General features: G+C 36.7%; 1 protein-coding gene across 7 annotated transcripts in view; it reads left to right on the top strand.

Moving 5' to 3' along the window:
- The window catches only part of WRN (WRN RecQ like helicase), a 141,515-nt gene that overhangs the window by 65,813 nt on the left and 50,262 nt on the right, over window positions 1-25,440 (top strand). For all 7 annotated transcript variants that reach the window (XM_026508385.4, XM_026508387.4, XM_057303390.1 and 4 more), the window contains 6 exons: window positions 1,677-1,744; window positions 2,242-2,350; window positions 3,094-3,162; window positions 7,867-7,949; window positions 11,308-11,414; window positions 22,148-22,335. In XM_026508385.4, the coding sequence (XP_026364170.2) occupies window positions 1,677-1,744; window positions 2,242-2,350; window positions 3,094-3,162; window positions 7,867-7,949; window positions 11,308-11,414; window positions 22,148-22,335 (624 nt within the window). The remainder of the gene's footprint in view (window positions 1-1,676; window positions 1,745-2,241; window positions 2,351-3,093; window positions 3,163-7,866; window positions 7,950-11,307; window positions 11,415-22,147; window positions 22,336-25,440) is intronic.

Genomic DNA, 25,440 nt, shown 5'->3' on the forward strand with positions numbered 1-25,440 from the left:
AGTTATTTTAAAATAATATTTATTTAAAATTCATATCTACAAATTGTTTTTATAAGAGAGGAAAATGGTTTTCTTTACCATAGAGAGTTCTGTGTAGATACTAGTTGAAACACATTAATAAATTAATCTTAATTTAATGTTGACTTGTTTTCATTAAATAAGTATCTGCGTGTCTGTTTCATACAACTTATTGTCCAAAGCATGCTGATGTAATAGAAATTCATGAGATAACAGTTTGAAGAACAGTGATAATCTTATCAGTTTTAATATATTCAAATGTATTTATATCTAAAGGGGCACATTTATAAGTATTAAAATGAGATGAATAAAAATGAGGTGAGGAACAAGTAATTTTGAATAAAACTAATAAGAATGTAAAAATCTAGACTGGATTTTTCCTATTCTGCAAATTTAAAATTTAACCCATGGAAGCATTTCTTTCTTCTTTTCTTTGATCTTAAATTTTTTTTTTTTTTATTAAACTATGTCCTACATACAGAAAAGTGCACGTGAATGTACAGATCAATGAATTTTTACAAACTAGGCACCCTGTGTAATCAGCACTCACATAAGAAAAAAATAGGTCATTATTAGCACATCAGAAGATCACCTTTCCTATTGATTTTTCCCTCAACATTTTATTTAAAAAATTTTCAAAGACATAGGAAAGGTGAAAGAACTTTTTTTTACTATGAATTCTTGTATATTCAACATTTTTGTATACTTGCTTTATCATATATCCATTTATCACCTCTCTATCCATTCCTTAATCTGCCTAATTTAGAAAAAATGCATCTCAAGGTAGACTGGACATGATTATTTGTCTCCCTAAATACTTCAGTGTATAAATCATTAACTATAGTTAAATATTTATGGTTTATTTCTTTTGATGTAAAATTTATATACAAGGAAATGGTCAAACCTTAAATGTGCATTTGCACATCTTAAGGGTACATGCGTGCACCCATGCAGCCTAACCCTTTAGTCAAATATGGAACATTACAGTCACTCCAGAAAGTTCCCTCATGCCCCTTCCCAGGCAATCCTTGCCTCAGGAGATTTTATTATTTATTTATTTATTTATTTATTTGAGAGAGCGAGCGCACACGCGTGCAAGTGGGGGGGGGGCAAAGAGAGAGGGAGAGAGAGACTCTTAAGCAGGCTCTATGCCCATCGCAGAGCCCTATGTGGGGCTCCATCTCACAACCCTGAGATCATAACCTGAGCCAAAATCAAGTTAGATACTTAACTGACTGAGCCACCCAGGTGCCCCTCTTTTATTTATTTTAATCAATAAATTTATACATATATTGAAGCTCAAAAATGTAAAAGAAATTTTATTAGAGGGGTGCCTGGGTGGGTCAATCTGTTGAATTTCTGACTCTTGGTTTTGACTTCAGTCATGATCTCCAGGTGGTAAGATTGAGCCCCTCGATGGCTCCGTGCTTAACGTGCAATGTGCTTGAGATTCTCTCCCTCTCCTTCTGCCTCTCCCTCTGCTTGCACATGTGTGCTTTCTAAAATAAAATAAATACATGCAATCTAAAATAAAATAATAAATATAATTTTCTAGAAAAAATTTCTATTTGAGATAGTGAAAAAATTAAACGTGTTTCCACTTGTCCTTGGGTTTCTTGTTAGTAAAACAAAGTAGGCTTTTGCTTTTTACCCTCCAGGGTTCAGTGGAAGGTGATTCATTCTGTTTTGGAAGAAGGAAGAGATAATGTTGTTGTGATGGCAACTGGTAAGTTGTAGTTAAGTAATAACTTAGTCCTCTAAAATATAAAGCTTAAAGGTCTTGAAATACGTGATCTTTTATTACACTCTCAAAATATAAATACAAATGCAAATGCTGTAAAATACAGAAGAGAGTGATCTGAGATTAGATGCTCAAATTTATGCCGGAATTAGCTCTTAGGAGGATAGCATTTTAGTAGGGACCATTCATCTCACACAAGTACATTGTAAGAAGAAATCAAAGTACCAAGGCTTAATTTTTTTTTTTTAAAGATTTTGTTTATTTATTTGACAGAGATAGAGACAGCCAGCGAGAGGGGGAACACAAGCAGGGGGAATGGGAGAGGAAGAAGCAGGCTCATAGCGGAGGAGCCTGATGTGAGGCTTGATCCCATAACGCTGGGATCAGGCCCTGAGCCGAAGGCAGACGCTTAACCGCTGTGCCACCCAGGCGCCCCCAAGGCTTAATTTTTATTTCTATCAGTGTATTATTTTTATTTCCAGGATATGGAAAGAGTTTGTGCTTCCAGTACCCACCTGTATATTCAGGCAGGATTGGCCTTGTCATCTCTCCTCTTATTTCTTTGATGGAAGACCAAGTGCTCCAGCTTAAGTAAGTAATGTTTTCTTCCTTCCTCCCTCCCTCCCTCTCATCCCTCTCAGCCTCCTTCTCTCCCTCCCTCCCTCCTTTCCTTCCATTTTATGTAATCTCTACACCCAATGTGGGGCTTGAACTTAAAACCCCGAGATGAAGAGTCGTAGGCTCTTCCCACTCGGCCAGCCAGGTGCCCCAGTAATGTTTTCATTGCTACATTATCACCGTTTTTTTTTTCTTGCATGAAGGAAACGTGTAATCTATCACGTATGTTAAAATCCAGTCCCCAGTAACACATTTCTGTAAATGTTGCTCTGTTTTAGAGATAAATGGCCCTTTGGTGGAAGGACTTATCTTCTTTCTTGAGTTCTCTATAATCCAAGGCTACCAGATGGTCCCAATAAAAATTTTTTAACAGTAAACTCTAAGCAGTTTACATCCATATCTCAAAATTCTTTTCTCTTTTGGTTACCTTTGCTCTTTAGCTTGGTATGAAGGGTATACATGGAAGTATAATTTTTAGTTACAGAAAAATTTTAAACCTCTTTAACCTGACCTTACCATCTTTCTGAAAAACCTGCCGTAACAACCTGCTTTCTAATATGGCCTTTGAAGGAATTTGTTTATCAAATTAGTGAGTTACAAAAAGAGTGAGGATTGCAAAGAAGACTGTTCATCATTGTATTTCCTTAGTCCTTAAGAATGAAGTTGGTCTTTGTAGGGTGTACATGGCTCCAGAATATCTGTTTTTCTTCTTACAGAATGTCCAATGTTCCAGCTTGTTTTCTGGGATCAGCACAGTCAAAAAGTGTTCTAGAAGATATTAAGTCGTGAGTAATTTATATGATTTCTGATTATGTGGTTGGGTGTCTATGGTATGGAAGAGAATTTTATACAAAATTATATATAAAAATATATATTATAATTTATATATTATATAAAAATTTTTATTTAATGTGTGGACAAAAGTTCATGATTAAAAAATTTATTTTGTTTTTATAGTGCATTTGCAGAATTGTTCATTTTTAAATATTTGGAACTTAAATCTATTATTTTTCATGGACTGTGAAGTTAGCATTGTACTCATATTGTTGTAAAATTTTGGTTTTGAACAAGAACTAGGAGAGTACATATCTAGTTTTATCTCATTTTACAGATGAGCAAACTGAAGCCCAGAGAAAATAATTTGCCTAGAGTCATTCAATGAATTAATGGCTGAGCAGGGACTGGATTCTAGAGCTCTTGCCCCACCAGTCCTATCACGGCATAATTCCTAATAAGAATAACACACACAAAAATATATATGTGTGTATATAGATTAACATATGTATTTTATTAATAAACACACATATACACATGTATTTACTGAATTTTGATAAATGCATACAAATATATCACCCAAACCCCTGTTAAGATACGGGGTATTACTGTCACTCCAGAAAGTTCTTTCATGTCCCTTCCCAGTCTGTCCTCCTTTCTCCATTTTAAAGCAGACCACTGTCTAATTTTTTTCTACCATACTTTTGTCTGTTCTAGAACGTCATGTAAATGGATTCATACAATATGAACTTTTGTATAAGACTTCTTTCATTCAGAAAAATGTTTTGAGAATACTTCATGTTGTATGTATCCACAGTTTTTAAAATATATCGGAGTGATATGTCATTGTATGAAAATACCATAGTTTGTTTTTCATTTCCTTATCAGTAGATGCCTAAGCTGTTTGTAGTTTAGGGCTATTAGTAATAAAGCTGCTATGAACATTCCTATAGAATTTTTTTGAATGTATGTTTTCTTTCTCTTTAAATATTTTAAATCACCTCTATTGAAGTATAGTTGACAAACAATAATTTTTACATACTTAAAATATACCTAATTTGGTAAGTTTGGCATATAAACACCCACAAAACCATCACCACAATCCAGATGATGAATATATATTCATCATCCTTGAAGTTTACTCGTACCTTTTGTAATCCATTCCCCTCACTTTTTCTTACCTTCTTTTCCCCACTCACTAAGTAATTACTAATCTGTTTTCTGTCACTCTACGTTAGCTTACGTTTCCTCAAATTGTACATAAACAGAATTAGTCATACAATATGTGCTCTCGTTTTGTCTGGTTTAAATCCCACACCATAATTACTTTGAGATTCACCCATCTCAAATGGATGTTTCAGTATTACATGTATCAGTAGTTCATTCCTTTTTTATTGCTGAATAGATTACATCATGTGGAGATGTCACAATTCGTTTCATCTGTTCAGCTGTTGATAAGACATTTGCATCGTTCCCAGTTTGGGGCTGTTACAAATAAAGCTGCCCTGAACATTTGTATGCACATCTTTGTATGGACATATGTTTTCATTTCATTGGTATAAACCAAGGAGTGGGATAACTGGATCATGTGGTGAATATATATTTAACTTTTTTTTCTGATTGAGATAAATTTATGTAGTAGTCATGATTTTAACCATTTTAATTGTGTACAGTTCAGTGGCTTTTATTACATTCATAATGTTGTGCAATCAGTATCTAATTTCAGAACATTTTCTTCACCGTCCAAAAACCTCAGTATCCAGTAAGCAGTCACTCCCCAGTGTCCGTCCCCCCACATCCCTTCAAACCACTGATCTATTTTCTGTCTCTATGATTTGCCTATTCTACATATTTCATATAGATGGGCTTATATAGTATATGGCCTTTTGTGTCTGGCATCTTTCACTTAGCATAATGTTGTCAGTACTTGATTTCTTTTTATGGATGAAACAGACGTACCGTATTTTGTTTATCCATTCTTTAATGATGGACATCTAGGTTGTTTCCGCTTCTGGGCTGTTAGAATAATTGTACTGTGAATGTTTATGTGTAAGTTTTTATATAGAGATATGTTTTCATGCTTTGTGTATATGCCAATGAGTGGAATTGCTGGGTCATAGGTTATTCTGTGTTGACTTTTTAAGGAACTGCCAGACTTTCTGAGAGTGATTGTACCATTTTACATTCCCACTCTCAGGGTCTGAGAGTTCCAATGCCTCCTCCTCTCTGCCATTACTTGGTGTGGCCAGTCTTAATTTTAGCCATTCTAATAGGATCTCAGTGTGCTTTTAATTTGCATGTCCTTCCTGGCTAGTGAGGTCGAGCATCTTTTCATATACTTATTGACCATCTTTGAGGCTTCTTCTTTGAGGAAGTGTCTATTCATATCTGTTGCCCGTTCTTTATTGTTGTTTTTCCCTTATTGAGTTTTGATAGTCATTTATATATTCTGAATACGAATTCTTTATTTGGTATATGCTTTGCAAACGTTTTCTTCTAGTTTGTGACTTCTCTTTTCATTCTCTGAACAGTTCTTTTGAAGAGCAGCAGTTGTTTATTTTGAAGTCCAATCTGTCAATTTGTTCTTTTATGGATTTTGCTGTTGGTGTGGAATCTAAGAAACCTTTGCCTAACTCAGGGTCACAAAGACTTTCTTTTATATTTCCTCCTAAAACTGTTACAATTTTAAGGTTTACATTTAGGCCTACAACCCATTTAATGTAAATTTTGTGTATTATACTTGTTATTGATTACAATTTATTTTTCTCATAAGGATATCCCATTGTTCCTGCTCCATTTGTTGAAGATACTATTCTTTCTCCACTGAATTGCCTTTGTACTTTTGTCGAAAAGAAAATGACTGCATATCTATGGGCCTATTGCTCCACTCTTTCTTCTCTGTTCTATCAATGTGTTTGCCCATCTGGTTTGGTGTGTTGATTACTGTAGCTTTATAATAAACCTTGAAATCAGGTAGTGCAAGTCTTCCAATTTTGTTCTTTTTTTTTCAAAGTGTTTTGTCTATTCTAGGTCCTTTGTATTTCCAAACGTATATCAAAATTACCCTTTCTACTCCAGTGCCAGCTGGAATTTGATTGGATTTATCTTCAATTTAGATTATCTGTTGTATTAGCTGTCCTTATAATTCTTTTTTTTTTTTAAAGATTTTATTTATTTATTTGACAGAGATAGAGACAGCCAGTGAGAGAGGGAACACAAGCAGGGGGAGTGGGAGAGGAAGAAGCAGGCTCATAGCGGAGGAGCCTGATGTGGGGCTCTATCCCATAACGCCGGGATCATGCCCTGAGCCGAAGGCAGATGCCTAACCGCTGTGCCACCCAGGCACCCCTGTCCTTATAATTCTTATAACCAAATTACACTGAAGAAACTGAGGCACACTAAACTTAAGTATTCGGCTAAGATCACTTAGCTTGTAAGAAGTAGAATTGAGACTCAAAACTTGGGCAGTCTGACATCAGAGCCTGTTATTTATACTGTTTTCCTATGTGAATTAGAATATTGGATTAATGTCATGAGATTAAAAGCGTATCTATTTTGTTCCTAATTCCTAATGAAAGCACCATGCCTAGCGTACAGCAGATGAAATATTTTAAAGTCTTTTTATAAGGGAAATTCATTATCATTCTATTTAACTTTATCTATGTCTTCACTTGGTAGAATGAAAAGGAGACAGCAGATGAAATATTTTAAAATATTTTAAAGTCTTTTTATAAGGGAAATTCATTATCATTCTATTTAACTTTATCTATGTCTTCACTTGGTAGAATGAAAAGGAGACAATATGTATTTTAAATGCCCTAGACCTAACCTTTATTACAAACATTATCTTAGTTAGGATCCTATCTGCCCAGAATAGAAAAAAGTCAAGCTAGCTTAAGCAAATACTGAATTTTATATTAAGGATATAGGAATGTCTCGTGGATCACACCAAACACAAGTTAGCCACTCCTTAGGAAGAGACTTGGAATTGGATATCAAGAATACAATAAGGCTTTCTTTTATTTATAGGCTCTATGTGTCTTTCTCATTTTTCTGAGGAGATGAGCATTTTCTGCTTTTCCAGTCACAAGATAGAGAAGACTGCTCTGCAGCTCCTTTTTTCACGTATTACAGATCTTGCCGTTGGCAGAGACTGATTGGTTGTTTCTTGGTCAGATCCCCCAAATTCTAGGACAGAGACTAATTGATTTGACATTGATACAGTGGCTAACCCTGGCCCAAGAAGATACATTTAGGCAAGAGAGCAAAATACATAGGAGAAACATGGGCACTGTGGGCTTAATCATGGGGAGGGAGTCGGTGGTAGGGTGGTGGGTTGTAGTTCTCCAAGAAGGAGGGTAGTATGTGGGTGGATTGCTGGCACATAAAAAAAGGCTTACCATAGACTTGATCGTTTAACGCAAACACTAGTTTTGGGGCTAGACTGTTGGAAATCAGAACCTGGCTTCTAATGTCACCTTAATGCTGAGTACTCCCTGAGTACTCTTTGCCACTTTTTATTTTGCTGTGTTGAAGTGGAATCATGTATGCGGATATACATACATATAACATTTGTTTAGTTTTAAGTGGTATAAAGTATTATTTAAAAATTTGTCAGGTGATATGGTTTTGAGTTGTAGTTCACTGGATGATTGTTTTCTTTAGTGTAGCATATTTCCTTTCCTATTTCTTTTTTTGTTTGTTTATTTTTACAGAGGCAAATATCGGATTGTATACATGACTCCAGAGTTCTGTTCAGGTAACTTGAGCCTACTCCAGCAACTTCAGGCTAATATTGGTAAGTGGTATGATAGGATCTTTTTATAAGTACTTATTTAATTGAGGTATCTATTTTAAAGTTAAATATATGGATGGATATTGGATGTCACTTCTGCTAAAGTTGATTTCAAACAGTATTTCCTCCAGGAAGTCTCTGACTTTCTAACTTGGTGTCTTTCCAGTCTTATCCCCTAGTACCTATAATTCCTTCTGCCATAGAAATTAGGCTCCTGTATTATAATTGCCTGTTTATGTATCTCTTTTCTTCTGCTAGACTATGAACTTTTTTTGGAAAGAAAAATGCCCTAGTGCAGTACCTGGCACATCGTAGGGATTTAAATGTATTATTGAACAAATGTTGAATCTTCGATTCTATGAAATGATAGTTTCCTTTTTTTTATATTCTGAATCTTAATTAAATCACAACAGTGGTTCTCCACCCTTGTTCGTGAGAATCACTTTTCCAACTTTAGAAAAATGTAGTATCCTCCAAACTTGAAAATTCTGGTTCAACATGCCCAGGGTGGGTCCCTGGCACCTGTAGGTTCATGAGTGATTCTGATATGTAGTTAGGGTTGGAAACCATAGTACCTTTGATTATTTGCCACCAGTGAGTATGATTTTAAAAAGTTAGATAGTAAGTTAGAGCTTATTTCCTAGAAAATGTAAATACAGAATTAGTAGCTGGTGCCCTTTTTTTCTGTACTTCAAAAATTTTTGTCTTTATTTTTTCCTTCTTGACAGCTGGAATAAGCTGCCCAAGAGTTGCAGTTGTAGCTGCTGCTTTTTGAAACATTCAGTTGAACCAACCAGTTTTAGTTTCCTAATATTATATGATCTCACTATATAATTATGTGTTAAAATAATTCTGGATAGGTAAATTTTCAACATGGCAACATCTCATTTGATGGTTGGTTAGTAGCATGTAACTCTAGGAATGCATTTAATAATTTTTGTAACAGTCTATTGAAAACAAACTTGTTTCTTTTTGGTATGTATTAAATATGAACAAAAGTATGAGGGCAGAAGTTAACATTTGTTTAAATACATTATCAGTGATGTATTATCAGTTTCTTATCCCTTCTTGGCATATTATAGTTTTGTCTTTAATGGAAGACACATTTGGTGTGTCTCCTATTACATTGTATGGAATTCTTAAGGCTATTTCACTTTAGATTAGGCCTAAATACCCTAAATACATGAATTTTATGGTTTTATAGCAAAAGCTAGGATTTGTGTCCATGGCGAGCTGGATATGTTTTGTTCCATTTTAATATTTGCTTTGTTTCTGGGGTGGAGTTAATTAATTATTAACTTAAGTATTTTCTTAAATCCTTTGACAGCTAGTTCTAATTCTCTATTTTTATTTTTTGTAATGGATTAAATTATGAACACTGCAATCATTAGAGCAGAATACTCTGCAGAACATGGGTGAACGTGTTCTCTTTGGTTGACTCAGTGTTGAACAAAAAGGGATAAATTCTTCCTGAAATATTTTTCTTTGGCTTTTGTTTGTAGGAAATTATAAAATGCTTGCAAAAATGAATCTACTCAGAATTCTGTTTGTACGGTAGTCTGACATTTAGCTAATCAGATTGATGCTTTTTGTGTTACATTATTTAAGTAGTATGAGTGTATAACAGAAGCAGCAAACATAATTTTATATGGAGACTCCTTAAAACCAAACACACTTATAATTGTCTTTTGACTTTAGAAATAAGACTTGAGTGGCAGATATGCCAAAATGAAATATGTATAGGACTTGGGCAGGCACTTGGACTTGCAAATTTAAAGTGAAAGTTAGCAAAAGCTTGGTAAACTGATGGTAAGGGACAAAGTTCAGCTCCATTAGGAGGTAGGTAGTTAAACCAGTAATTTTAAGGAAGGTTGTAAAATAAAGAAGGAGCCATCATGTTTGTTTTAACCTATTTAATTTAAAATCTGGGTCATTTAGTTTCAAAAGCCAAAATTGGTGGTAACATTGAATCAGCAGCCAGAGAATTTGGATGCTGATCAACCTGTATTCATATTTAGTAGGTTTATTTTTTTGCTTTCTCTTTCATCTCTATTGTATTTGGTAATTCATTGAATTGTAATTGTTTTATTTGCTTGTCTGTCTCCTCTTTTAGAATTGTGAGCTTCTCATCTTATTAATCTTTTCCTAGAAAAGTATTTGGATCATAGTGGGCATTTAATAACCGTAATAGTAATAGTTTGGCGTTTTGTTTTGTTTTTAATTGAGCTGTCTTTTATGCTAGGTCCTCCTAGCTTAGTATTTTATGATCTAACTTAATCTTTAGAGTGACTAAAAAATGTTAGGTACTACTATATCTACCTTCTCTTTGTGGGAAACTGACACTTGGAAGCTTAAGTAACTTGCTTAAGGTAATACAGCTGTTAGTGGTGGAGCCAGGTTCTGCATTCAGGTAGTCTGACTCTAGTTCAGATATTTGTAGTCACCCCCCTAATGGCAGAAAATCATTAATACTCAAATAAGTATCAAGTAATGATCATCTCCATGATGGAAAAAATTATTTTTGTCTTAAGTATGAATTTGATAATGGAGGGCAAAAGCACTGCTATCTTTACTTTGAAATGTCTGAAGACATTTCAATGGTTAATGGTTATACAAAAAAGCCCTTTTCTGAAATGCATTACTACACAGTATTGATTCTGTTTTGGTGTGGGTGTGTGGTGTGGGGACAGAGTAGAGGGGTTGCTAGGGGAAGAAAGAACGAATTATATTCCTTCTTACCTACCTTGTACATACCGAGATTTAGTTCTTACCATTTACATTAGAAAATGTGGGTATCATCCTGTCTTCCAATATTGACATCCCGGAGGAACTCTCTGCTGTCTGATATGTGATCCGTCATGGACAATGATGGTGCACCTTGTCTCAGCAGGAATGTGCTCTTTAATCTCTTTTGGTAGCTAATCCATGAGATAAAATTGAAAGTATTACCAAAGAGGAAAAAAGCCCCAGCTCTTCTTTTTTAAGGCATTATCATTGCAAATGGTTCATGAGTGATGGTTTTGAGGGCACAGTAATAGTAAGTAATTCATTTCTTTGAGGAGTAATGATGAAAGCTGAAATCTAATAAATAATGTTGTTTGAATAATATATAAATGTTTCCTTCTTTTATCCATATGCCTTGACCCATATATCTCCCATCCTCTATTCTCCTAATGAGGTTTAGTTACCTGATGTCATTTATGTTTATATTTTTATATAAACCAAATATTTTGATTTGAATTATTTTTTCTCCTTTCTGTAATATTTATGTATTCTAAGTGAAGGTGATATTGACTTAGATGAATTCATGACTTCTTTTTGAACTTTATTTCCCCCGTTTTTATATTTTTCACTTTTGTAGGTATCACACTTATTGCTGTGGATGAGGCTCACTGTATTTCTGAATGGGGACATGATTTTAGAAGTTCCTTCCGGAGTTTGGGCTTCCTAAAGGCAATACTCCCATCGGTAAGCTTGCCAAGTGCAAACATCTTGAAGTGACATTCTTATCAAAGGAGAGTCCAGGATCAGGGAATTGCCAGAAGGCTGAAGGCTTCTCTATGGAAGGGCAAATGTTTAGTGAAAGCAAGGGAAAGGTTTAAAAAAAAATTCTAACTTGGGCTTTCTTCTAAGGTTAGCATGTAATTTATTGTGGAATACTATACAATAGGGGTTGGCAAACTTTTTCTGAAAGAACCAGATAATAAATGTTTTAGGCTTTATGGGCCACATGCGGTCTCTGTCACGTTTTTCTTTGTTTCTTTTTTACAACCCTTTAAAAATGTAAAAAGTGTTTGCTTGTGAGCCATAACAAAACAGGCTATGGGCCGGATTTGACCTGTAGAGCACAGACACGACTTTAGAACCATGATTAGATGCCATGCCTTCTCAATGAGCTCTTATGCATGTGTCCTTTTACTCTAGGATGCTGTGAAATCATGGTTACTTCTTCTTGCATCATATTGAAAACCCGAAAAATGAACTATTCCAGTGAGGTTTTAGTAAAGTTTTTAGAACTAGAATTCTACTTTCTTCCCTAGTTATAAAGAATAGCAGATTTCTACATGAGTATTCTACATGAATGGCATGTTTTATATGGACATCTTAAAAATTTACAATAATGGCAACCATCTTATTTTTTTTTTAAAAACTGTGGAGTCACAGGCAGTTATTAAAAAAAAAATGTACAGAGCGATTCTATGTACCTTTCAGTTTCCCCGATGGTAATACCATGTATAACTGTAGTGCAATATCAAAACTAGGAATATGACATTGGTACGGTCTTTACAGTTCTTTTTTTTTTTTTAAAGATTTTATTTATTTATTTGACAGAGAGAGAGACAGCCAGCGAGAGAGGGAACACAAGCAGGGGGAGTGGGAGAGGAAGAAGTACGCTCCCAGCGGAGGAGCCTGATGTGGGGCTTGATCCCAGGACTCTGGGGTCACGCCCTGAGCCAAAGGCAGACACTTAATGACTGAGCTACCCAGGCACCCCTACAATTCTTTTTTTCTTAATTAAAGATTTATTTATTCATTTGAGAGAGAAAGAGAGCATGAGTGGTAGGAGGGGGCAAAGGGAAAGAATCCTAAGCAGACTCCCCACTGAGTGCAGAGCCCTACACAGGGCTTGATCCCACAACCCTGAGATCATGACCTGCGCCGAAATCGAGAGCTGGATGCTTAATTGACTGGGCTATCCAGGCACCTCTTCACAGTTTATCCTTATTTCACTGGTTTTATAAGTACATGTGTGTGTATTGTTCTCTACATTTCTATCCCATATGTAGATTTGTAAAACTACCACTGAAGTTAAGTTACAGAACTGCTCCATTAGCACAAGGCTCCTGGGGCTGTCCTTTTGCAGCCACACCCACCATTCCCCCCACCCCTCACCCTAACTTCTGGTGACCACCGGTCTGGTCTCCATCTTTATAATTTTATTTTGAGAATATTGTATAAATGGAATCATACAGTTTGTCACCTTTTGGAATTGGCGCTTTTTCACTCAGCATAATTCCCTTGTGATCCATTCAAGTTGGTGTGTAAATCAAAAGTTTGTTGCTTTGTATTGCTGCATAGTAGTCTGTTATAGCAGTTTGTTTAACCATTTACCTGTTGGAGAACTTTTGTGTTGTTTCCACTTTGGGGCTATTGTGAACAGTGCTGCTATGATATTTGTGTACAACCCGAAGGTCCTTCAGTTGCTGAGTAAACAAACTGTGACCATAAGTTTTAATTTCTCTGGAGTAGATGCCCAGGATTACAATTGCTGGTGCTATAGTAAGTGCAGGTTTAGTCTTTAAGGAACTGCCAAATTATTTGCCAGAGTGGCTGTACCATTTTACATTCCTGCCAGCAGTGTCTGAATGACTCCATTTCTCTTCATCCTTGCCTGCATTTGGTGTTTTCAGTATTCTTTATGTTAGCCATTTTGATTAAGTGTGCAGTGTTATTCTGTTGTGTTTTTTTAAAAGATTTTATTTATTTATTAGAGAGAGAGAGAGAGAGCGTGAGCAAGGGGAAGAGCAGAGGGGGAGGGGGAAGGAATCCCAAGTAGACTCTGCTGAGTGAGGAGCCCGACACTTTAGCGGAAACCAAGAATTGGACGCTCCACCGACAGAGCCACCCGAGTGCCCCTATCCTGTTGTTTTTAATTTTCATTTCTCTAATGGCTAATGATGACATCTTTTCATGTACAAATTGCCTCTTTTGTGAAATGCCTGATCTCATTGGAACTTTCTTTTAACTGTTTAAAGTGTTTTTTTTTTTTTTTTAAGATTTTATTTATTCAACAGAGATAGAGACAGCCAGCGAGAGAGGGAACACAAGCAGGGGGAGTGGGAGAGGAAGAAGCAGGCTCATAGCAGAGGAGCCTGATGTGGGGCTCGATCCCATAACGCCGAGATCACGCCCTGAGCCAAAGGCAGACGCTTAACTGCTGTGCCACCCAGGTGCCCCTAAAGTGTTTTATTCTAAATATGAATCCTTGGTCAGATATGTGGTTTATAAATATTTTCTTTCAGTTTATAGCTGCCTTTTCATTGTCTTCCCAGTGTCTTTCATATAGCAAACATTTTTAATTTTGATGAAGTCCAGTTTATCAGTTTTTTCTCTTGTGCTCTTCACCTAATCCTAGATCCTGAAGATTTCCTCTTATGATTTTTCCCTAAAATTTTAATAGTATTATGTTTTACATTTAAGTCCATGATTCATTTTGAATTAAGTTTTGTGTAAGGTGTGAGGGTTAGATTGAGGTTCTTTTTTTTTTTTTTTTTTTTTGCCTGTAAATGTCCAGTTGCTCCAAGCCATTTGTTGAAAAGGCTGTCCCCCTTCTGTTGAATTGCTTTTGACACTCTGTTAAAAATCATTTGGGTATATTTGGGTGAATCTGTTTCTGGGTTCTCTAGTCTACTGTATTAATTTTGAATGAATAAACAAGGTTGATTTATATTTATGTTTTCCTGGTAGTAGTGAAGCTATCATGTCCTCTGAGCCCAAGATTTAATAGTTTACAAGTAAACTCTTAAGAAAAAGCATTAGAGATTGTTATTCTTTTGGTAAATTGTCTAGTTCATGTCCATTGCATATTAATTATGCTTATACGTAGCAAAATTGAGAGGTTCTTTCTGTTAGCTCTTCTCAGAAAGATTTGGTTATTGCAGACATTAAAATAAAGTAAAACAAACCAACAAAAAAAGACCCTTGAATGTACTAATTAGCAAGTATATACTGAAAGAATCAAACTAGACTGAATTGAACGCCACCTATGGGACTGGCCCTGGGTTAATGCTTTCATCTTGGTTAAGCCTCCCAACAAGCCAGCAAGACTAATATCTCTGTTACTTTTTGAGACAGTTCTTCACTAGGCTAGCACATTCTCTTGGTTTCCTTCCTTCCTTCCTTCCTTCCTTCCTTCCTTCCTTCCTTCCTTCCTTCCTTCCTTCCGTCTCTTCATTCTGAGATTCCTCTGCTTGTTTCATCTCATCTCCTGCACTTTCCACATTGGCATGCCTGAAACCTTAGTCTTTGGACCTATTCTCTTTCCTATATGCACTTAAGCCCCTGGTCATTTCATCTAACATACGGTTTGAATACCATCTATATGTTGACAGCTCCCAAATTTATATACCCACCCTCCATTAATACCAGCAATGTGTGAGTGATCCAATTTCTCTGCCTCCTTGCTAGCATTTGGTATTATCACTATTTTTTATTTTAACCATTTTATAGAATACACACACACATACACGTTTATTTAAATGTAACTACCTCTTTTTTTTTTTTTTTTAAAGATTTTATTTATTTATGTGACAGAGAGAGAGCCAGCGAGAGAGGGAACACAAGCAGGGGGAGTGGGAGAGGAAGAAGCAGGCTCCTAGCAGAGGAGCCCGATGTGGGACTCGATCCCGGTACGCCGGGATCACGCCCTGAGCCGAAGGCAGACGCTTTAACGACTGCGCCACCCAGGCGCCCCTAAATGTAACTACCTCTTAACCATCTTTTCTACTGAGATGCCTAATAGGCATCTCAAACTTAACCTATCCTTCTGGCTCACTTTCTGATTTTCTCTCCATCCCAGACCTGCTCTTCCCTCAGCTTCCCCCATGTCATTTGATAGCAGCTCATCCTTCTGGTGCTTAGGCCAAAATAGTTCAACTCTTCACTTTTTCTCACGCTCCACCCCACCCCACATTTAAACAATGAGGAAATCTCATGAGGTCTTCAGAATATATACTGAATCTAATAATTTCTCTCTCTCGATCCCTGTCACTGCCCTGGTATAAGCCACCAATGCCCTTGCTGGTGCGTTATTGAAGCAGCCTCCTCGTTGGTTCTTGCTGTTGTCACTCTTTCCCTCCTTCAGTCTATTTCAGTACAGCACCTAGAGTGATCCTTTTAGAATAATAAGTCAGATAGGTCATGTCTTCTGCTGAAAATCCTCTAGCAGCAGACCATTTCACTCTAAAGAACGACAAAAGTCACGACAAATGTGTTATGTGATCTGGTCTTCCATTTTGTCTTTGACTCCATTCTCTACTACTTGTCTCCTCATTCACTCTTCTCCTTGATACTCTTCAGACACTGAGCATGCTCTTACAATAGGGCTTTGTTGCCACTCTTCCCTCTCTCTGAATACTTATTTTTATTTTTTAAAAATACTTTATTTGTCAGAGAGCACACAAGCAGGGGGAGCATTAGGCAGAGGGAGGAGCAGACTCCCCGCTGAGCAGGGAGCCCGATGTGGGACTGGATCCCAGGACCCTGGGATCATGACCTGGGCCGAAGGCAGACGCTTAACCAACTGAGCCACCCAGGCATCTTGAATAGTTATTTTTAAAAAAGATTGATTGATTGATTGATTTATTAGAGAGAGAGAACGTTCCTGTGTGCAGGTCGGGGGGAGGGCAGATGGAGAAAATCTTCAAGCAGACTCCCTGCTGAGTGTGGAGCCTGATGACATGGGGCTTAATCTCAGGACCCACATGACCTGAGGTGAATCCAAGAGTTGGAGGCTTAACCAACTGAGCCACCCAGGTGCGCCTTCCTGAATACTTTTCACATGGGGTGATCCCTTACTTCTCTCAAGTCTTTGCTGAAATATTCCTTTTTCATTTAGGCCTCTTGGGCCACCATATTAAAAATCTGAAATTAATTTCCCCCTCCAACATTCAACATTCCTCATATTCCTTTGCTGTTTTTTTTTTTTTTTTTTAAGATTTTATTTATTTATTCGACAGAGATAGAGACAGCCAGCGAGAGAGGGAACACAAGCAGGGGGAGTGGGAGAGGGAGAAGCAGCTCCCAGCAGAGGAGCCTGATGTGGGGCTCGATCCCATAACGCCGAGATCACGCCCTGAGCCGAAGGCAGACGCCCAACCACTGTGCCACCCAGGCTCCCCTCCTTTGCTGTTTTTTAATAGCACTCAATTCCAATGAGAAAGTGGAGAATCAGAGACGTCACTTTCCCACGCAGGGAGTGGTGGAGTTGGGCCGTAGCTTCACAGTGGGACACCATGCTGATTTCTCAAGCAAGTGATGTGAAAGAAGTATAAAACATCATTTCTGCCCTGAAGTAGCTCATGGTGCAGTAAAGAAATTTAGATCCATACCTATAAAAGTAGAAGCAATAGTATCAAACAGTAAATGGTGTGTGGAACAGTACAAATAATAAAAAAAGGTTAACAGTGTTAATAGTACAGTTAATAGAGCAACAAGATATTTGTACGGTGAAAGTCAGGAGGCTCAGTGTGTCTCGAGGACTGTTTTCCATTAATTTAGTATGGATTTAAAGTAAGCTTTTGGAAAATAGGAAGATTGCTTTCTGTAATCCTTTCTGAGGCCTTTGATTCTAAAAGGATTGTTAGAGGAGCTTTAAATATTTTATGCAGCTCTTAAACACTTTTCAGTGGTGAATTAAATCTTTTATTATGCCTGGCTGTGGACTCTATTGGATCATTTTCATTTCTTGCAATGACTCAGTATAGCACAGGGTGTTTGTCAAGCAATGGCTGAGAAAACCTTTTCCCCCTAGTGTTTTCATGAATCCTGTTGATTAGCTAAGTGGTGAGAAATGCCACCTGGTGGTTGTAGGACTCTCATTTTCCTCACTGTTCTCCGTGCTTTTCTCCTCTTTCCAGTTGCAATCACGCTGGGACAACTGTTGCAGCTTCACACCATATGATTTCAATACATTTAAAAATAGCAAAGAAATCACTAAACCACTTGGCATAAAGATTCCCATTTGGAGAGAATCAGACAAAGTGAGTCTCAGAAAGAGCAGCTAGGCAGAAAGCTCAATATAGTCTTAAAATTCTGTAAAATTCAAATAAAAGGTACTGTGATATCCATGAGACATATCGATTCTTTCCATTCCTCCCTCCCTCACCCTTTCCCAAAGATAGCATATATAGACGCTGCTTGAATAATGTGAACAATAACTGCTTGAAATGAGTGAACGAATGAATGAAGCATGATATTATGCAGTACAAAGTTAGAATTAGCAACATGACCCAAATTTAGAAGCAGATGGAACAGTTACAATTCTCTCAATGTGTAGGTGCTGCACCTTTCCTAAATTTATAATCACGAGGTTAATTTATAGTTTTTGCTTGTTTTAACAAAACTTGGTACTTATTTCCAAAGAAACCAAGTTTTCCAACTTAAAGTGTAAGAGTTTCATGAATTAAGAACTTGATGTAACAAGGTGACACTATAGTTTATTGTCCAAATCAGTTTGCTTTTGAACATTAGAGATTGCGAGCTATCAGTATTTATGCCGCGATTGACAGCATAAGCTGGGAGTGTCCCTGGAAACCAGGATGTGTGATCTCCTTTCTCATAAACAGCCTCTATGTTATGTCCAGGCTTCGCTCTGGTTTATAAGTTTTAAACGTCATAAGGCACCACAAACTTCTGAAAGATTCTGTTCATTTCTGAAGTGAAAATAAATAACCGTTGTTCCTTTAAGTTTAATAAATGCATTTACTTTATTCTGTTTTCTAGTTGTGGAAGCAGCATTCTTAACTGTGACCTTCTAGAATGTTGGAGGCGAAAGATCGCATTTATGTTGAGTTTTCATCATTTGCAGGTCACTGGCAAAGGGACTTTCTAGTAGTAAGGTGGGAATTTTTTTAAGTTAGAAGAGAGTCTAACATCGTGTAGCCCTCTACATCTCATATTTTAGTAGGAAAAAAAAAAAAAAGCCGAGGCCAGGAGAAACCCTTGCCGAAGTCAGTGGTAAATCTGGGAGTCGTGCCCATGGCTCTGGAATTATTATAATATTTTTTTAAAGATTTTATTTATTTATTTGACAGAGAGCACAAGCAGGGGAAGCAGCAGACAGAGGGAGAAGCAGGCTCCCCACTGAGCAAGGAGCCCAATGTGGGGCTCAATCCCAGGACCCTGAGATCATGACCTGAGCCGAAGGCAGACACTTAATTGACTGAGCCACCTAGGCGCCCCTATGGCTCTGAAATTCTTGTATAGAATTCTTTTCAGTTGTTGCAATAACATCAGTAATAGTTGAAACTTTTTTTGTTTAAAGATTTTATTTACTTGAGAGAGAGAGTGCACGAGCGGGGAGGGGTAGAGGGAAAGGGAGAAAGAATCTGAAGTAGATTCCACCCTGAGCACAGAGCCAGATGGGGGGGCTCCATCTCACAACACTGAGATCATGACCGGAGCCAAAACCAAGAGTCCCACACTGAACTGACTGAGCCGCCCATGTGCCCGAATAGTTGTAACTTTTGAGTGCTTACTTTGTACCATGCAGCATGTTCAGCACATTACATGGTCTGTCGTCATTTGGTCTTCACAATGACTTTATGAGATTGCTGTTATTGTTGTCACTTTATAGATGAGGAAACCAAAGTTTAGAGAGTCAAATAACCAGCTCAAAATCTCACACCTAGTTAGCAACAGAGGCAGGACTTGAACTCAGGTGTCTGACTTTAAGCCAGTTATTTTTCACTACCATGCTGCTATTTTGCCTGATTTTTTTTATTAGTTTCTTCAAGGGGCGTCCTGTTTCATGCTTATTTTATTTTCATAAATGCATTGCTCATCCGCTCATACACTATACTGCTTAGAAAAACAAACCAAACCCTCCTACTCTTTGTGTCCTGAAAGCTTCGGTCTTTCTGTGCATATGCAGTTAAACAACAAAGATATTATTAGTGCATTTTTAGACTGAGCAAAGCACTTAAAATGATGAAAATGCTTTGTTGTTGTGAGGGTGAGAATGTGCATGTCCTAAAAGTTTCTAATGCTTAAACTTTCCGTGTGTGTATGTATGTATATATATATGTGTGTGTGTGTGCAGGTGTGTGTGTATGCTTGTATATATATACATGCATACACACGAGCACACACACACACACATATATATGTATAAGCTTGTTTAGAGAAACTAACTTCTCTATAAATTGGCTTACGTATCTATAAGTTGTTAAGTAGGCACTCTCTAAATTCAGATTGTAAGCCAGAAATCAATGAAGTTAATTTGGGAGTTTCATTTTTAAATAATGAAATTAAAAATGTTTAAATAAATTTAATTAAAATATTTAAATAATATTTAATAATTTAAGTAATTTCAAAGAATTTAAGGATAGAGAATGCAACAATGCCAATTACCTGGTCACATTGGTTCTGATACCTTTTTATTCCATTTAAAAAAGACTACTTCAAACTTAACTTTTTCACATGAGTTTTGAGATAATTTTTTTTTTTTTTTTTTTTTTTAAAGATTTTATTTATTTATGTGATAGAGAGACAGCCAGTGAGAGAGGGAACACAGCAGGGGAGAGGGAGAGGAAGAAGCAGGCTCCCAGCGGAGGAGCCCGATGTGGGACTCGATCCCGGAACGCCGGGATCACGCCCCGAGCCGAAGGCAGACGCCTAACGACTGCGCTACCCAGGCGCCCCTGAGATAATTTTTAATTCAGTAAAGCTATATTGATTATAAAAGTAGTTTATAGTGTTAGTAAATTGCATCTTGTTTTTCAAATTCTTTAATTGCTTTTTTTGCAATTGCACCTAAATTTTCACTTACATGGAAGATAATTGCTTAAACTGATTTGTGAGGTGGGTGCAGGGTACCTGAAGAGCTATCTTATGAGGATATCATTTACTTTATTTGTAATAGACCACAAAAAGCATTTTGAGAAAGTTGTATTCTTGGATATAGAACAGCTAATGATTTAGGAACATCTTGAAGACTTGGTCCCTTTTTTCTGAATATAAAATAATAGCATAATTGATTATAACTCCCTGTGATAATAGGAACAAAAATAATGAATCGAATTTCACGGGAGATATGTCATTATCCTAGTTTAGAATTTCTGAAAGATTACATATTCATGTCCTAGTAACTGCTGTGTCTCCTGTTTTGGCTGCTACTCCAGTTAAGAAGTCTTTGCTAGACTGAAAGTAGAATGTGACTTGGTTGCTCAAGGAATCAATTAATAATGGATGTTTTGTGTTATGCATTCTTCCTAATATATAGTATGCCATGATTAACTTAGTAAATTGGAGAGAGGTTATCCAGGTCATTAAGAGCTTTGCTTCCAGATCTGAGTAGCCATAAACCAGTATCTTTAACATAGAATACAAAAAAAAAAAAAAAGTCTTGCTGCTTTGTATTGTTAGATTTTTTTCAGTGAATGAAAGTGTTTATAATTTGTGAATTATAGATTAATAAAAAATAAGGCATAACATATCCCTCATATCAGCACTATTATAAATGTTATAAAATAAATGTTAAATATATGTTACATGTTAAAAATAAAAAATAGTAAGTGGAGAGTTAGATAGTGAATAAGTAGGTAGATTGTATTTAGAGATCTTATGGATTTAGGGGCACCTGGGTGGCTCAGTCGGTTAAGCATCTGCCTTCGGCTCAGGTCATAATTCCAGGGTTCTGGGATCGAGCCCCACATTGGGCTCCCTGCAGGGAGCCTGCCTCTCCCTCTGTCTGCTGCTCCCCTGCTTGTGCTCTCCCTCTCTGTCAGATAAATAAATAAAATCTTTTAAAAAAAATCTTATGGATTTAGTGTTTTATTTAAACTCTTTCTGATTTTTAAAAAGTAAATGTATTCCGGGGTGCTTGGGTGGCTCAGTCAGTTAAGCATGTGACTCTTGATTTTGGCTCAGGTCGTGATCTTAGGGTCATGAGATTGAGCCCTGCCTTGGATCTGCACTGGGCGAGGAGGCTTCTTGAGGTTCTCTCTCCCTCTCCCTACCCCCAATGGCATGTTCACTCTTTCTCTTTCTCTTTATTATTTTTTTATTTAAAGATATTTTATTTATTTATTCGACAGAGAGAGACAGCCAGTGAGAGAGGGAACACAGGCAGGGGGAGTGGGAGAGGAAGAAGCAGGCTCATAGCGGAAGAGCCTGATGTGGGGCTCGATCCCGGAACGCCGGGATCACGCCCTGAGCCGAAGGCAGATGCTTAACCGCTGTGCCACCCAGGCGCCCCTTTCTCTTTCTCTTTAAAAAAAAAAAAAAAAAAAAAAAAGTATTCCAAAGGCTGAGAAACAGGTAAGTAGGAAGTTTTCTTCTTTGAAAAAGTAATTTTAAAGTTGCATTTTTAACACTGTTCCTCTTGTAATTGTCATCCAGTCTGTTTGTAAGAAGGCAATAGAAATGTTGGGAATTAGTGCGCGCTCTCCTTTTTTGAAAATCAGTTTCATTTCATTCAGGTTCCAGTTGTTGCACTCACTGCTACTGCAAGTTCTTCAATCCGGGAAGACATTGTACGCAGCTTAAAACTGAAGAATCCTCAGATTACCTGTACTAGTTTTGATCGACCAAACTTATATTTAGAAGTTGGGCGAAAAACAGGAAACATCCATCAGGATCTTGTCCAATTTCTTGTCCAAAAGACAAGGTAAGGATGTCATGGTTGATAAATTTTGGTTAACTGTTTCCTTCTTTTTAAAAAACTTGTTTTATTTATTTGTTTGTTTACTTTTTACTTACTATTTCTTTCTAATGCGTATATAACATATTTCACATTCTACTTAGCTTTGGTTAAAGTCAAGTGTAATGTTATATAATCAAGACAGCGACTGAGAAAATTGCTTAATTCTGAAGGCAGAAACTAGTTCTGGTATTTTTTGTACTTCATATCATTATTACTTGAACAGGACATACACTTTTTTTTTTTTTTTTTAAAGTTAGCTTTACGCCCAACGTGGCGCTTGAACTCACAATCCTGAGATCAAGAGTCGTGTGCTTTACCTACTGAGCCAGCCAGGCACCCCTACACTTTTAGTAATTGACAAATAAACAACAGAAAAAACTGAGTCTTTTATCTGAATTCTCTTCAGTTCACTAATTATATGACTAATTGAGTATTAGGGAATTTTAGAAGTCATTTTAATAATAAACATTTTTGAGCCCTTGTTATGTGCCAAGGACTATCCTCGGTGCTTTATATAAGTGATCTAGTAATTCTTATAACTGCTCAGTAAGCTACATATTATTTTCATTTTACTGAAGAAGAAGCTCTCACTAGTACTTTTACCTGTTTCTTTTGTTTGGAGGCATGTTATATGTATGCTAAGAAGCTTTCCTTTGCCTCATTTCCCTGATCTGTCTCCTTGGTGAGAAACTTATAACTGTCATGTTATGAAATGTGTTTTTAAGTCAGAATACATGAAAATAATGTTTGACCTACCAGCACAAACACAAAACAAGTCTAGGCAAATAGAGTTTAAATAACATCAATAGTATTTTACTGAAGGACTCTTGGGGTCCTTTAGGATGAATTTAAATGTCGGATTTGCTATTGGCGTGATCGTACTATATCCAGATCAAAAAAAGAAAGGAATGCGGGTGCCTGGCTGACTCAGACGGTAGAGCATGTGACTCTTGATCTTGGGATTGTGAGTTTGAGCCCCTCATTGGGTGTAGAGATTACTTAAAAACAAAATCTTAAAAAACAAAACAAAACAAGAAAGTAATGGATATATTGAGTATTCGTGCTGCTCTGGTGATCTCTCCGAAGTGAGTACTCGTTGTACTTCACTTCCCTTGTGTTCTAGAAGGAAAACATTCTCTTGAAGAAGGCTGTTTATTCTATACTAGAGTCTTTTAACAGTGACATCGTTATGTACTCTCCTAATCTTTGATCCTTTTCTGTCCATATCATTTTTAGTCTCTTGTAGCCTTCCCCTAATAACCTTCTCCTTTTTGAAACTTTACCTTTGTGTGTGTGTGTGTGTGTGTGTGAGAGACATTGTGACATTTTATCTTTCTGACTATATTGTCCTTTTATGCTATCTTTTGTGAGTGTTTTCTTCTCACCGTCTTTTGTGTTAATTCTACTAGTGGAGGTCTCTTAGCCTAGACTATTATCATCTCCCTTAACAGACTGCTCTCTTCCTCAGTGCTCCTCCTTGCAATGGAGACACAATTTTCAGATTCATCATCCGAAAGCACATCCCTGAGTCTTGGAATTCCTCTCTGGTGCCTCCCTCTTTCCTGTGGACTAACAGCCAGACTCCTTAGCCTAACATCCAAGACCATCCAAGATTTTTATATTTAAGTGACAATGGTTTTTCTGAGAGCAAAGCAACAAAGATTTTGCACCCATTTTCAATCCTCCAGGAGTTATGGTAGCAGCCAGCCACTCTGAGTCAGAATGCTTCCTGTAGATCTCAGGCAAATAGAAATTTTCCTCTTAATGAGCAATAATTAGATGGAGGGTAATTAAGACTTCAGAGTCTTGCCTTTTATTTCTATTTCTTCCCTTTATTTAATTCTGCCATTTTTTTCCTATTCATTGAGCTAACATGTTTGTTAAATTCTGACCTTATTTGTTTTCTATATTCATGATACGTTGAAATTGAATAGACAAGCCTCTATCACCCATCTAATTTAGTGGTTAGATGAAGATAGATTTCTTTCCCTTCAGGAAATTGTTGTGAGGAAATAACAAGGTTTAGTAAACCACTTGGCGAAGTAATGAATCATTTTGTAATAGAGATTTTTACTCCTTTGATTTTTCTGCTAAGTTTAAATGTTTGTGTATTTTCTACATTTTTTAAATGTAAAAATTGATACGCAGTCTTAGTATCAATTTGAACACTACAGATGCATGTCAGTTGAAGAGTACTTAGATCTTTGGTTCTGGTCCTCATTTATCACTGTTGATGTTTTGCATTGAGCTTTATTGCCTTCATTTCTCTAACTGTACCGTGCAGATACACACTTCTAGTTTTTGTTGTTAACTTTATACAGAAGTAGTTACAGAGTATATCCATATTTTAGGCAATATTTTCCTTTGATTTAAAGTATCTCTGCTAAGATATATGTTAAAATCTCTGATTATTATAGATAGACCTATAATCTCCCTTTAGTTTTGTCGATTTTTGTTTCATGCATATTAAAGCTCTGTTAATTGATACATACACGTTTAGGATTTTTGTAGCTTCAATAAATTGAAACTTTTATCATTATTAAGAAAAAGCATTTTTGCTATCTTCCTGCATAATGTGATTTTTTAAAGTTAGGGCCCTTAATATGTAGAATATTACAATATTCACATTTTGGTGAACAAATTTTTCTTCTTTGAGAAATGTTTTAAAAATGATGATGGTTTTGTGAGGGGTACCTGAGTCGCTCAGTTGGTTTAAGCTCCGACTCTTGGTTTTCGCACCAGTCATGACCTCATGGGTTGTAGGTTCCAGCCCCCTGTCAGCCTCCAGGCTCAGCAGGGAGTCTGCTTGAGATTCTCTCGCTCTGCCCCTACTCTCACTCGTGCTCTCTCTCTTTTTCTCTCTCTCTCAAATAAATAAATCTTTAAAAAATTAAATGATAGTTTTGCGTATTAAAGATACTTTGTATTTTTTCTCACTTCTTTACCTGCCGGGACGTTTTGTTATAGAAGCCCATTTGGTCACTATAAAAAAATTGCTTTGATTGGATTATTCAGTAAAATTTGTGAAGTCAAATAACTGCCTATTTTTTCCCCTCTATTTAAGCTTTC

Source organism: Ursus arctos, unplaced genomic scaffold, assembly GCF_023065955.2.
Source record: "Ursus arctos isolate Adak ecotype North America unplaced genomic scaffold, UrsArc2.0 scaffold_27, whole genome shotgun sequence".
In the NCBI taxonomy this organism is placed as follows: Eukaryota; Metazoa; Chordata; class Mammalia; order Carnivora; family Ursidae; genus Ursus; species Ursus arctos.